The following is a 15456-nucleotide window of genomic DNA, read 5'->3' as shown; positions in this document are numbered from 1 at the left end:
TACAAAAAGTGCATTTCATGGTCATAGACAACCGCTAAACACGGGTTCAGTAAGGTACAATCTATTTGTACCGCTATTTAAGCCAAGAACACAGTGAACACTTTCTGGCCTAACCTACGAAAAGGCCACAGCAGAAGAATAGCACAGTATTGGACATACAAATTACCAAGGAGTGTTGGGATGGGGCAACATGTAACAAGTGACACGAAAAGGGAAACCAGTAGTTATCGACCACGACTTCATTGTCTACTGTCAGACGGCCATTTCCAGGCACTACCAGGTACAGAAAAAAAGTTGGAGAAAGAGGCACACTTTACCTCCTACTGAAACCACAGCCAACAAGACACACAGTACAGTAATTAAGCTCCCAATATCAGACCCAAAGCAGATGCTGCTACACTATACTTGCGCCAGAACTCCAACACAAAAAAAGCATATTTCTTGATAAATTGTCCTTATTATAGTACATACAGTAGATAAACTAAGATAGTAACATGGTAAGATTTGGAAAGCGCTTGTGTAATTAACAGAGCCAGTGTACGGCATTTTGTGTGGTATGCCCTCCTGAACTTCCTTTCAAACTTAGCCACACAGCAATGATTTTATTTACATTTATTTTCAGTTGTGCTGACAAATGCATGATACAGTTGGCTCTTCCAAATCAGAGAGAAAAAAGTGGGAGCATTAACAAAAGAGAACAGAAATTGCTTCTGAAAACTGGGGTGATTTCAAGGTTCACAGTAATTGCCATCACCCTGGTGGCTATTCTAAATAGCACTAATAGGACACGATTTGTACGTGTGAATATATAAGTACATATGTAAACCAGTGTGACCTATTGATGCAATGCATGGCATGGAATATCTTAGTAGGGACATCAACCTGAGTGTCTCTTTGATGACAGCCTTCAGGTAGGGCATCCTGGCCAGGTCTTCTCTGGAGGGCAGCTGCGTCCTGGACCGACTTATCCCGGGCCAGATGGTAGAGAGTCCAGGAAAGCGCGTTGGACGTCTAGGCAGAGATCGGATCATGCCGTACATTTAAACCGCCTCACACAGAGCATGGAATTAACTGCCATGGAGTACAGAATTAACACTTTAAGGTGCGAGATCGCAAATGTGTGATTAGAATGTTCTTAACTGAACATCCTAATGCTGATGTAACAGTCACTACTGCTAATTTTAAATCGGTGACGAACCCCATTGCTTTCAATTACCAGCACTAATTGTTCTAAACGGAACATTCTAAGGCTAATGTAACAATTACTATTGCTAATTGAAAGCAATGGAGTTTTTAGAACAGTCCTAAAATTTTGGGGGAAAAAAACATTCTGAAAAACCTACTCATCAATGGGTTTATAAGATTTGCATGACCTGTATTTCAGAGCTGGAAGCTGACACAAGCGCACTGCTTCCTGGCCTGATGCAAACGGGCCCAGACTGGAGCAAAGAATGCAGCAGGGCGGGTTTCAATATGCCTCCATTTAGATGACAAAAGCAGATTTCAAATGGGGTAACAGGAGCTCTTGAGGCAGTTTCCACAGAACATCTCTTTCAGGTCATACCATGCCAGGCCATGCCCTCAACCTCCTTCACCCGGGCACAGCAAAAAGGTCTGTCTTAACAAGTGTTTTAGTCTTTTAACGAGACTTTAAGTCTTTTTTTTTCTTCTCTGAAGTAGAAAATAGTATCTTGTTTTATTTTACTGTTTGCTGGCTTGGCAAGTGAAATTTTCACCTCTTTGGCAACATTTTTGTCTTGTTTAGCGAAAAAGTAAAATAAGATCTTAAGTCTAAATACAGGAGTAGCATGCTTGTTGAGAACGACTTATTTTTTGGTTTTTGCTGTGGGTGCACCTGGGCCTCACCGTGTCGCCTCCGCCCAGCAGCAGCTCGGGGATGCTGGTGTACACTTCCCCCAGAGACAGCCTGTCGCTGGACAGCAGGTAGGTCAGGTACATCCCTGCCACCTCCTCACCCCGCTTTACTCTGTCATTGATCTCCTGGGCCCTCCTGTCAATCAGATTCCGGACTGCAAATGTGTACACAAGTATAGCACAGGTGATATGGACAGAGCCCAGGCATTATAAACAGTCAGCTGGTCATTAATATTATGCGCGATGGCCATCTGTTCTGCGGTCAAATCCATTTCAATTCGGTGAACACAGGAAGTTAACTGCAATTCAGCTCGTGACTGGAAAACAGCGAAAAAATGTTTTTTGTGGATTTTTTTATTGACCGAAATGAATTTCAGTTAATTTTCTGAATCGACAGAAACAAAGTGGAATTGATAACCATTGACTTTAGTCTCAGTCATCACAATATCATATTTTGGTTTATATTTATCTGCTTCCTCTCTTGTCTAGACATTTCTAGTTTCATCCGTCTCACCAAGTCTTCACTAAACCGCCCTTACTCTCTCCGGCCTGTATCCCTCCCCGTGTGGGACAGTACCGACGTCATAGAGGGTGTCCCAGGCCCGGACATAACTGGGTCCACAAGGGCAGGATCCGGCGGGTCCAGCGAGGGAGGAACAGGACCGTCTCAGATAGGGTCAGCATGTCGTTCACCGCGGTGATGAAGCGAAGGGTGTCCCCGGGGATCTCGTCCCGCAGGCGCCCCAGCCGCGTCTCAAACAGGATGGCGGAAATGCCTGGGAACGCCACGATGGAGCGAGTGCGGGAATGTTAAAGGGTCAGGAATTCTGATCAGGGCCCCCATTCGGAGCAGGGAGCTCAGCGTAGGAGTCCTGGTCTGGGATCAGACTTGCCCCTTTACATACCCTTACCTCATTCATTATGGGGCAAAAAGGCCAAAACAGATCCAAGATTAGCACTCCTACGCTGAGAAGCTGTGTGGATATGCAGGCGTTAAACTGGTGTGGGCAGGAAAAGGACACACACGCGACCCAGTGCGACCTAGAGAAGGTCCCTGGAAGAAGAGTGGAGTACAGTCCCACCATCCCCTTTCCTTCCAGGCTTAAAAGCCACTTGCACAGACACCGCCTCATGTGGAGAATGGAATTAACCTCAGTGTAGTACAGAATTAACCACCATGAGGTACAAAATTAACCACCATGCAGTACAGAATTAACCGCCATGGAGTACAGAATTAACCCTTTAATGTGTAGGTTCACAAACATGTAATTAGAACATTCTTAACTGAACATTCTAACGCTGATGAAACTATCGCTACTGGTGACTGAAAGCAATGGCGTTCTAGAACACTGACTTATAATTTAGAAAAAAACATTCTGAAAAAACTTACTCTTCAAGCAGTTAACTGCCACGGAGTACAGAACTTAACCCCTACCCTAACACCCAGGGGGCTGACCTTCGAAGCCGAACTTGTAGAGTTCGCCGGCGAGGTCGCTGACGATCGCCTGGTCGGGGCTACGTAGCCGCAGGCGAACCGGCCGCTGGAGCAGGTCGCCCACCGGGGCGTACGCGGACACCTCCTTCAGCTTCAGCATCCTGGGGTTCAGGACGCCGCGTATGCGGTGCCACCCCGACCCGTTACTAGGGGAGGGGAACGGGGGGAGGCGTGCTGATGGTAAGGCCTCTGCAGCAAACACCCTTACAAAGCGTGGCTGGATTGAAAGCTTCTTTAGCGCTTTTAAAAGAGACCAGACTCCGGGTATTACCGTTTCCCAATAGAGGATGTCAGACCCAGGATGTCCGAGTCACTCACTCAACATGAAGTCCAGAAGCCTGTCCCCACAGGTCCCGGTACTCCTTCCAGTGGGGCAGGTCAGTGCGGGCGGGGTACCGACCCTCCTGTCGGATCACCTGTGCGATCGGCTCTGGGGAGGCAACGTTCACCACGTCAAAAGGGGACGAACCTCTGCGACCTCCAGATCGGGCCGTAAAGCTTCCGGTGTTCGACCTGAATGCAGAGGCTGCGTCAAACGGAGTCCGGGAAAAACCGGAATTCCGCTTTAGAACATTCCAGCCAGTAGCAGTGTTTCCCACAAAATATCTTGCAGTATTCTTTGGGAAAGGAGAACAGCGGCTTCTGATCGTCTCAGTCAGTTAAGCCTCATAGGTTTGCCTGGATCCATTAGTGCAGCGGTTGGTTCCCCACCTCGGTCCTGGAGTACCCCCCTGTGTATGCTGGGTTTTTGTTCTAACCGCAACTGCAATCCCAGAATTCTAACAAGGTCTTAATGAGGTGCGTTTCACGTTTAGAGGAAAAATTTACTAGATATGGCTCTGCACTCCGCAATTTTAGATTTGTAATCAAACAGCTGGCTACAGTGGACATTCTGAGGTGTTATTTAAGGGTATTTTTAATACACTATGGTTTCACCAAGTAGAAATTACAGCACTTTTTATACATAAGCCCCCCATTTCAGGGCACTGTAATTTCTACACGGTGAAAAGTAACTTTAAATAAAAACTGAGAATGAGCACCTTAACCACGTGTGAATTGTTTGATTACAAATCTAAAATAGTGGACTACAGGACCAAATCAAGAAAAAAGACATGTTTTTGTCTCAAATGTTATGGAGCTCACTGTATGTTTAGCTATCTTTTAATAAAGGCCGAACCCTACTAATTAAGGGAGTTGCAGGCTCAGAAACTTTGGAAACCATTGATTCAGCAGATTCTAGCCAGATGGGTAGCAGATTCTACCCCAGGCTATATCCTTAGCTAACTAAGAGTCTGTAGTGAGGAGACATAATTGCCTTTTTCCCAACAGGGGAAGGTCAACCAGGGTTCCTTGGGTTTCTGCTATATTTGTTCCTACCAGGAACTGTCTGTTCTGGCAGAATGTGCTTCCCACCAATCAGGACAGTCGACACTCCACCCATCTTCGGACACAGGCTGAAGACCCAACTGTTCAGATTGCACCATGGTTCCCCTGACACCCTTTAACTATTCTTTCTTTAGATTTCCTTTCTTTCTTTAAAAAGTTTATCATTAGGTTATCTGTTCAGTGTTATTTACTTTTGTGTCAATACCAACCTGCTGGTTTATTACATTAACATTCCACTTATTGATCATGGGCCGTATGTGCCTTCTGTGTGATAGCGTGATTTTGCATTCCTAAGACTAACACTTATCTCCACTTCTGCGAGTCACTTTGGATAAGACTGTCTGCTAAGTGATTGCAATATAATACAATGGAACGTTACATAAATGATTAGAAGAGGAGGAGTTTTATCCCAGTTACACCATCATTTCAAACAGTGTTTTTCAGATACAGACATAAGACTTTGTTTTGACTCATGAAATACAGGTCACACCAATTTTACCCTCATTCATTCTGAGGTTAAGATTGACCATGCCAAATTATGATTTTTAGGTGACGTTCCCCTGTGACTGAGGCATCGGTCTCAGTTTATAGATTACTATAATCAATAATCTATCATTTATGCATTACAGATTACTGGTGGTTATCTTTGGTGGTATTCGGCCAATAAAGGGGAACAATTTAGAGCAGCTGAATAAAACACTCCTGAGTGTACTTTGAGCTGGAAATGACACTGACATAAATGTTGCTTTAAAAAACCTGTACAGCAGAGAGTAAGGCAGCCTTAACATCTAAAAAGTCTACCTCTTCCATTCAGCATGAATAATTCTTTTTGATTACTCAAATACATAATCCTTAGTCCCCAGACTTGTGCCTTTTCACAATTTTACATTTGCACTTCACAGAGAACCGAGATAAAAACCGTAAAAGTGCCAGCCAGTTCAGCTCAGTGCACTGCATTTCCTAGCCGATCAAGATTGTAAAACTCATCACAAATGCTGATTAATCACTTTTTTTGTGAACATTATCTTTTTGTTTAAAATGGTAGAATGCAATGTTGTAGGACATATAATAGATTATATATAAATGGTACATATCAGGGTGTATAATAAATTGATGAATAAAAAGCTACGTACTCTCTACCTGCATGACATGGCTCTTGTTAGCGTATCCCTTCACAAAAAGCCAGTACGCAGTCGTGGCCAGACTCGGTCCCGGCAGGTCATTAATGATCTTGTACCTCCCAGTTTTAACAGCCGTTGTTGGTACATTTAAACCACCGGATCCCGACTTCGACCTGTGCGTCGTGCTGTCCGGCAGGGTTGCCATGGTGAGGCCATGTGATTTGGGGCGCAAGGCTGACCTCAACACAACAGTGGTCCACATGCCTGGTAAACAAAAGCAGACGAGCTGCCGACGGATGAACAAAGAAGTAAGGCAATCTCCAGCTTTACAGGGGCAAAGTTTCTGGGTCAGGACAGGTCCTTGTTTGATCGCTCGTAGGTGAAGGCCATCGATACATATTCTTGATAAAGCGAACGGATTTCCATTAATAATTGGAATGCGTTGCTATGGTTACATTGCATGTAACCTATATGCAGATCTATAGGCATGTAGAAATTCGACAGAACAGCAGCTGTGAGAATAAAACAGCAGTCCATTTAAGTACATAATAATGACTTTAAAGTTCTCCACAGAACCGCAGCATATTACAATTAGTTTACCAAAAATGTTACCTGACTTTGAACCTGCTCCGGTAATCGGATGGAACCAAAAAAGGTTCTCTTCTTTGATACGCATTAGTTATTGTACCAAATTCAGTCACCTGATTTCAACCTAATGCATGATATGAATGGGGTGATTTTTTATAAAGATTGGACTCTATTAAAAAGAATCATATTTGCTGTACCTGGTGGTTTTGTTGACTGTGCTCCCGCAGTATACCTTTCAAAATACATGTCCATGCGGCAACATCTTTCCAGCACAGAATTACATGTGCTGGAAAGCAGGCTAGACACTGTCGTCTGGAAGTGAAGTCTGGACGTTACATTCCAGGGGATTACTCTGCGACAGTCTACAAAATGACCATACAGACGCTCAAACTAGCCAACCCAGGTGAGCGCACAGACAAGGCATAGGCCTCTAGGCAGACTGCCAGTGGACACAGTCATAAAATGATTGCTCCATTAAACAATCTTGGTTGATTAGGGTCAAAGAATCAAATCAGCGGTAGTTGGGGGACTGATTATAATAAAATAAAATACATCAGTTGTAATTAAAATAATAATAATGTTAATCCGTTCCCGAAAATAGCTGCCATATAATGTTGTACCACAAGGTGGTGGTAGCTCCATACAATTACATTAAGTTTGTTGATTTACATTGTTACAGCGACGTAAACAAAATTCAAGCATTTTTTTCAGTCGCTAACGTCACCTACCAATAAATTGGGTGCTGTTGTGTGGCGCAGGCTAGCGAGCTTTACATCTCATATAGGGACAGGTGATTGCAAAAAAATCTTTGCAAGCTAGTAATGATGCACGTTTTTCGTTTTAATAAAGTGACAGTGATGAAAGTAGTCGCTCCGTAAGTTAAGTTAAGAAGGATGTTCGTCATCCCGCAATAAATGGATCTTGTTTACTTAGCAAGTAGCCGTCCGCGTTAGCGTGCCAATTAATACAGTGAATAACGTGAATTCTGGTTAGACTGCAAATGTTAATAGCTGGAAGGATTCGAAAGGTTCACCCAGGGACAAGAATGCCCGCCCACCAGCTTCAGCTTCTGTTCTGGGGCGGGATTTGGAGTGAGACTTAATTTCCAGGAGATGTGTAGGACGTAAAAATCAAGTAATTCCTACTACACATATTGAATGTGAGGAACATACATGTTATTCGAATGAGGTTATTACGCACAAAGGCATCACTACTTCACATACCCATCCCCCTGCAGAACCCAGTCCAAATTTTCTTATGGGAAAAAATAAGAAACTTATAGGATCAAGTATACTTTTTTGCATGTGTTCACCACTTTCAAGTCTACTAGTTCAATTATTTCCTTCACCTGTAATTTTATATACATTTACAATATAAATTAGGTTTATACCATATTCTACTTAAACACAAGATATAGTATAAACATCCAATATTACCAAGTGGATCAAAGATACCTCATGAGACAACCGGGTTGCGGCAAAATAATTAAATTAATAGCGACTTGCGGTGGATCTTGCATGTATACTTTAACTGTGGGCATATAACTTAATATCTTTTATAAAGGGAAGATACTATGTAGACTTGATTACTTATTTACACTGAGAAATGTTCTTAAATGTCTCAGTGAAATTACATGGACACATCAGAACAGAAGTGCTTGAACATAAAGCATACACTATATGAGCAAAATTATCTGGACACCCTTTTGGTCTGGGGCTGTTTTTCATAGTTTGGCCCCTTAGTTCCAGTGAAGGCAAATCTTACTGCTACAGCATACAATACAATCCTAGATGATTCTGTGCTTCCCCAACAGTTTGCGGAAGAGGCCCTTTCCTGTTACAGCATGACAATGCCCCCGGGCACAGTGAAGTCCTCAGGAAACCCTGAAAAGTGCCAAACTCTCTGTGATGTATAGGTACGGGGCATGCCTCCCCGCCAAGGCATAACTTGGCGGGATGGCATACCTGCCATCCCAATATAGAAATGGGTTGTGTCAAGATTAGTGCAGAAGAACTTGACTGACCTGCACAGAGCCCTGACCCCAAGCCCATCCAACACCTGGGATCAATTGGAAAGCCGTTACTTCACCGTTAGACAGCCACTGCACCGCAGCCTGTAGCTGACGTTTAAGGCACTTAACAGAATGTTAATCAGCCCAACAGGACAGTTGTTTTGGGGATTTTGAGATGGAACTCAAATCTCTGGTCTAGAATGCACATTTCTGCCCTTCCGTTGAGGGTAACAAACGCATAACCTGAAATGGTGACCAAAAGGCTGCTCATGCAACTCCACGACTGACGTACAGGAATTTAAACATACCCAAGCATGCAGCCGTACACACAGAATGTGTCAAACACAAGTCATGTAATCAATTACAGGCCTGCTGCGGGAGTTAGACTAGCAAAGATCTCATTAAATAGAGCAATTAGCATTTGTAATCAACTTCCAGTAATCCAGCTGTAATCAAAAGGCAATCAAAACTGTTTTTTTTTTTTTAAAGACAACAAATCACTTCAGGGCAGAATTCTGACATTAATCTCTCACCGTACACCAAGCCTGGACCAATGAACTGTACATGCCTAGAAGATTCACTTGTTCTGGGGGACTGAAACAGGTTGTATGTGGGTGTTGACAATGGCCAAAGAGAGGAATACTGAAGCATGCTCAGATTTCATTTGTTCATAGTGACCATGCTCAGGTGCATGTGCGGGAGCAACTCAGCTTTAAACTACATATTACAGTATTTAATGGTCACACTTTGGCGGTTCCCTTAATGAAAGGATGCTAGTAAACCATCCTGAAACGCTGCAAATGTTCCACTATGGCTAATGTACAAGAAAAATACATTTTACACAGCGCGAGTCAAGCGCCAAGTCCTCATGTGAAATTCGACCAATTTATAACTCAAATTTACTATTTGTTTATTCAAATTAAAGAAATTGTCAGCATTTAACATGTTCATATACTTATTTTATTTTTGAGCATCAGTTGAGAAGTGAAAAAAATAAAAAATTGAAAAAAATCACTACTAAAGCAGCATTGCATTTAAATTTTATCAGGCATTAAAGCACCACAAGCAGTTGGAGGACGCCACCCACAACCAGTTTAAATTTTAAAAAATAAAGTTCAGCATCTTGTATTTACATGCATCTAAAATATGAACTGAAGTAATCACCATAATATAATCATGATGAAACGGACTGTTTGCTCAAAAAAGAATGGAAGACTTAAGTTAGTCTCCAGAAGCGGTAAAAAATAAAAAATAATTTTTTTTAAAAAAAGCATAAAATGTCCATGATAAAAAATGTTTTAAAAACCCACTAAAAGGCAATTCCAAAAAAAACTTCTTTACATTTTAAAAGATCTTCGAAAATTCTGCCACACTGCCCGCCGCCCCTTTACCCCCCCGCCCCCACCAACAGCAGACGTCTCAGGCAGCAGCTCAGCACACTTCCGTTGCACGAGGGGCAGAACACGCCAAGCCGCTCAGCCGTCCCTGAAAAGACACAACCGATAAAAACATTTTAAAGAGGCAGAGAAAACACTAATAGGGCCACTTGAAATGGATCACGTTTCAAAGCATGTGAAACTAACCACCCCCATCCACCTCCCCATCCCCCACCTCTGAAAAAATCTCCAATTTGTGTACGAGATCTAGACTATAGAATTACGGGAATTTTAGAGAGTGCGCGCACATTTCAGGAGAGCCAATCAGCTTTTCAGTTTAATATCACAGCATATTATAAGAGGGAAGCCTTTATAAACCTGGGTTTGTTTACCAACCTGAGCGGTTGAGGACGTTCCTGGAAATTTTCCCGGTCCTTTGCACACGCCACCAAAACCGTTTGCAGCCAATGAAAAGCCACAGGTGATTGGAGGGGGCAAGGGCAGGCCACTGAAGCTTCCTGGAGACAGAGAAAGCAAGTTGGAACAGGTGCTGCGTAAGGGAGGCGGACAAACATGACGTTTGTCAAGCTGGCACGGGAGCTCATTCCCTTTCCAAGTCGCATTTCAATCAATGGCTAACACTGGAAAGTGGGAATTTTGCAACAGCTACTGCATTAAAGGCCCATAATTCACAACCCATTAACTGTACATATTTTAGTAAGCAAACTTAATGTGAAAGATTTTTTTTCTTCAGGTACAACAGAAATCCAGAGAACATAAGATTAATTGGGTTTACATATATATTACTAAATTAACCAGATAAAATCCAGAGAAATCATAAAATACTTGTAACTAATGTGTAGGTGGAGACAGATTGATTTACATACCTAGTTTTGCAGGAAGTGATCCTAATGAGATATTTCAGAGTCCTATCACAACCTCGACCCCAGGTATTGAACAGGGTCCCTGTATAAAATCTGCTACACCTATTTTGAGGTACCGGGATAACAGTATGAACACCTAAATATAGGAATCAGAAATAAAGGTGAGCCCTCCATAGTCCAAACAATCCAGGACATAAAAAATAAAATAAAAACTCATTTCCATTTTGAAATGTCTTCAAGTCAAGTGGTAACATGACTACCTATAGTCAGTTAAAACCAACAGAAATATCCATGCATTGTGCATAGATCCCCAAACATGCCAGGGGGTGTCAGTTATCAAACAAGATTTTCCACAGCCAATTTTAAATACGTAAAATAGAGATCCTCAGACCGAACAGGGGAAACCAGTTCTATATGGTTGCTACTTGCCGCCGTTCCAAACGCGTCTTACAACAAATGGGACGAATCAAGCAATTGAATTGAACCAATTGTGGTTACAGGGTGTTGATATTGGACTACGTTATGAATTTAATGTTAAAGTTCTGACACCCCACTGCCCCAGTAACTGCATGTAAAATCATGTTAACGATACACTCACGCTCAGGTAGGAATACACAACTGTACACCTGGTTCCTTAGGCACGGCGTGTATTTTGTGAAAAACGCACGTCTATGAAACGCGTGCGTACACTGAATGAAGTAATAGTCAACTAAATTTCTGGTTGACAATTTCGTTCACATACCCATATAGAAATGCATTAGCTATGTCAATTCAAATGGTCCGGGATTTACTTTAACCCCTTTTAACAGTTTGCGTTTGATATCGATACGATACTAGCTAAATTTAAAGAGCAGTAAGGTCAATTAGATCGATATTCCACATGCGTTTCCATGTCAGCGTATTCGTACTCAAGTTCGCATGGGATTCAACATTAATGTAGAACCAACACTCAACCGCCATAGCGTATCCCTGAAAGCGTCATTTGGTAACACAACATCCATAAAGTAAAGTAAAATAACCTTTGTTCTGCTTTGATTTTTTATTTAAAAATGAACATACAATTGCATATCAATGTTTAACAATGCTAAGATGGTGTAACTGCACAATGACAATACACAAAGAGCATGTTGCTTGAAAATGTAATAAACTGCTTCGCCGGTATTAGAGGAGAGGGGGGGGGACATCAACTTTGCAACACCAGACCCTAACAAAAAAATAACGTTCTGATCGCCTTCCAAGCGTTTAAATAAAAATGAATCGAATCGACTGCAGCGGGCAGTCAATGAGGTTACAACTGAGTTTACAACGGAGTTTACTGCTATAAACAGATCGTATAGCTGAACCTGCCCGTCATAAATTCCAACTTGTTTTCCTGGGTTCTCCACCCTTTACATTTACATCATGGCATTTCAGAGCTGCTATGGGGGGGGACATGAAAGTCAGATTAATTGCGGAAAATACAGATAAAACAAAAATCAGATAGGGTTACACAAACAAAACTAAAACAGTCGACATAAGACCTCTGCTACTCAATATTCGTACATATTACAATTTTTTAAAATAAAAATGCTGATTTCACACCTTAACTTGGAACAGTGCCACGCTTAGAAAATATAGCGAGTAGCTTTGCTAATCAATCCTGCAAAATCGAACATGTCCTATGATAAAACGTGGTCGTGCAAGTCAGGTTCTCTGGGTATGGGTCTTCCTACCTGTTAGGGTCACTCGAGGTCTTCTTTAGGATTAGGATTCAGTGTCCGCTATTTTGCCAGGTGTCTCAGCAATAGCAAACTTGACTGTTTTGAGTTCTGTTTGATGTCCAAAGAAATGGCTATAACTGGCGGCAAAGAGACGAAACGGCCGCTCGACCCAGTCTCTCGGCTTAGTAAGAGCCGCCGTAGCCCCCCCTGCTATAGCCTCCTCCACCCCCTCGGGAGTAAGGGGCACTGCTTCGGCCGGAGTAGCTGCTGCCTCCTTTCATGGGCCCGTAGCCAGATGACTGTTGGCCGTATCCGCTGCCAAAGTCACTGTAGCCATTTCCGCCACCATAGCTATCGCCATAGCCTCCTCCGTACCCGCCGGTTCCTCCGTAACTTCCACCGTAGCCTCCTCCGCTGCCATAGCCGCCGCCGCCGTATCCGCCATCACTGCTTCCGTAGCCTCCTCCCCCATAGCCACCACCATAGCTGCTGTAACCACCTCCTCTTCCCCCACCGTAGCCATTTTGAGGCCGTCCCATTCCTCGTCCGCCTCTCCCCCCCCTGCCGCCTCGTCCCCCAGCAGCCTGCATCTCCTGCTTGGTCAGGGCTTTCTTCACCTCCACTTTGTGTCCATTGACAGTGTGAAATTTCAGCACCACCGCTTTGTCGGCAGAGTCGTTATCTTCAAAGTAGACAAAGCCGAACCCACGCTTCTTGCCGGTCTGCTTGTCGCTGATAACTTCAGCCTTCTCGATAGCGCCATATTGGGAAAAATAGTCGTGTAGGTGTTCGTCTTCTATATCGTCTTTAAGCCCACCGACGAAAATTTTCTTTACCTTGGCGTGGGCCTCTGGTCTCCCGGCGTCTTCTCGCGCCACGGCTCTTTTCACTTCCACGCCGTGGCCGTCTACGGTGTGTGGTCTGGCGGCCATTGCTGCGTCGGCCTCCTGCTCAGTCGAGTAGGTCACAAAGCCGAAACAGCGGGACCGCTGTAGTTGCTGATTCTGAACCACAACGCAGTCGGTAAGCTGACCGTACTGCTCGAAATGTTGTCGAAGTCCCTCATTTGTCGTCTGTACGTTCAATCCACCGACGAACAGCTTGCAGAGTTGGTTAGTCATGGTTTTTCTCGGCTTATCTTTTCCCTCAAATTCGAAATGCCTTCTCGCCTTTCGTTTTCCTCCTTTTTGAAAGAATCGAGGGCGTTTTTGCGTTTACGTCACGAATCGCGTCCTGTACGCAGATTGGTTCACCAATCGCTCTCGTCCTTAGTAAAAATGGAGGCAAATCTCTGAGGCAAGCGCTTGCTGCTTTCTGTTTAGGTGGCGGTCTCGGATGTGAATATGTTTATTTCAGCATGTAACTATCAAATGTATCGCTAGATATAACATAATGTCAGAATACACAATTACTGTAAAGCACTTAAACTAAATGTTGGAACCTTTCGGAAAGGAGCGAAGATGTTTTTCAAATGTCAACGTCTTGGTAAAAGTTGGTCTGTAAACACCTGGGTTCATTGTTGCTCAAAGCAATTACTATGGCAGGGACACTATATAAAAGCTAAACTGGTACATTTCACATTGTTTTCACAAAATAAAATCTGTCGACGAATTTACTCAGTAGCCTACAATTATCCGTAAATTTATTTATGTAACGTTATAGTTTACGTTTCAGTTCAGGCATTAATAAATTATAGTTAATTTGTGGGTTTAGCTGTAAACTTGGTAATAACGTAGGCTCAAGAAAGCTCGTTTGAAATTACTGCATTCTTCTTAATTCTCATTCAAATGGGTGTGATGACGATTTGGCTCCTGTGTCTTGTCCGGACCCTTAGAGATGATTCAGAAACCTTGTACACTCGTATCAAAAACTAAAAAGAGGCATCTGAGGTGCTCAACATGGGATATTTCTTAACATGGCTATACGCTATTTTAAGAGACAAATCGGGGATTAAGCAACGTGATCCTGACCATAAGTAACAAGAGACAGGGACAAAGGTATACAGACTCCTTCAGTGACTTCATGTATAAAACCCACAGTTTCCAATTTTCTTCACACGTTATTATATATGACTCAGCCATTGACTGGGCCCTTCATTGTTAGCAATATGTTATAAACTGTTTCACTAAATGTTCTTAAATATAACAAGTCCCCCAACTATGAAGTGTTTTTTTTATTATTAATTTGTCGCTGGTCCATTTTTCAATGTATATAAATTAAATTTAGTATGCAAACTATTTTAAAGTGTCTCATAAATCCAGAGGAATTAATCCAAATAAATACCTGTTAAATCATGGTGCGGTAAGTCAAAGTGAAATAAAGTGAACCTTGTCAGCTAGCCTATTAATTTATATTATTTAATCAATTATGCTATTCTGAATGGTTTCATTTACAATTAATATGACCTAGGAAAGGCTAAAACTGTTTAAAAGCTAGTAGGAGCTACTGTACCTTACTGAACCCGTGTTCAGCAGTTGTCTTCGATCATGAAAATGCACTTCTTGTACGTCGCTTTGGATAAAAGCGTCTGCCAAATGAATGTAATGTAATGTAATGTAGTTTCAAAGGTTCATTGTGCAATTTTGAGAATTTGTGCGTTTGCACTGAAGAGAAATCACTGGTTTTGTGCATTTTACTCTCTAGGTCCTATATGAGCAAATGTCAATATCTATTCTCAACATCAGTATTGCAACAATGATTTTAACAAAATACAATTGTGTGAGAAAAGCATTGAAAATAAAGATATCTAGTCTAAACAGAAAAATAATTGAATCCCTAGGATAGATTCCCATTAGTATGAGTTGGTGCCTAATCTGTACACCTGGACGTAGAATAGATTCGGTTATTCTGATCATCTAAATCTGAATGTGCTCTTAATTTCGAGGTGCCAGACTTGAGATTGGCAGTATTTCCACAACAAGAGAGGGGCCATCACATCGGTGAATGTGACACAAGTGGCTGCAGCTGTGTGTTCTCGGTTACACCCTGGTCTGAAGCTTTGAACGCAAGCTGATTAAATA

General features: G+C 42.6%; 1 protein-coding gene and 1 pseudogene across 1 annotated transcript; both read right to left on the bottom strand.

The window, feature by feature from the left end:
• Positions 1-292: 292 nt before the first annotated feature.
• Positions 293-4811, bottom strand: LOC135251961 (sterol 26-hydroxylase, mitochondrial-like; annotated as a pseudogene).
• Positions 4812-9413: 4602 nt separating this feature from the next.
• Positions 9414-13640, bottom strand: LOC135251726 (heterogeneous nuclear ribonucleoprotein A0-like). The gene is made up of 3 exons (XM_064329433.1): positions 12449-13640; positions 10249-10370; positions 9414-9961 (listed from the first exon to the last, which is right to left on the bottom strand). The coding sequence occupies exon 1, from the start codon at positions 13555-13557 to the stop codon at positions 12619-12621; it is 939 nt and encodes a 312-aa protein (XP_064185503.1). The 5' UTR covers positions 13558-13640; the 3' UTR covers positions 9414-9961; positions 10249-10370; positions 12449-12618.
• Positions 13641-15456: the final 1816 nt, after the last annotated feature.

The sequence above is a fragment of the Anguilla rostrata genome, chromosome 3, assembly GCF_018555375.3.
Source record: "Anguilla rostrata isolate EN2019 chromosome 3, ASM1855537v3, whole genome shotgun sequence".
NCBI lineage: Eukaryota > Metazoa > Chordata > Actinopteri > Anguilliformes > Anguillidae > Anguilla > Anguilla rostrata.
Note: the sequence above shows the minus strand (reverse complement) of the source record. Positions and strands in the feature narration are given on the sequence as shown.

Bases quoted from the DNA above. Each gene is read 5' to 3' on its own strand.
- LOC135251726 (XM_064329433.1), bottom strand. From the start codon at position 13,557: ATGACTAACCAACTCTGCAAGCTGTTCGTCGGTGGATTGAACGTACAG.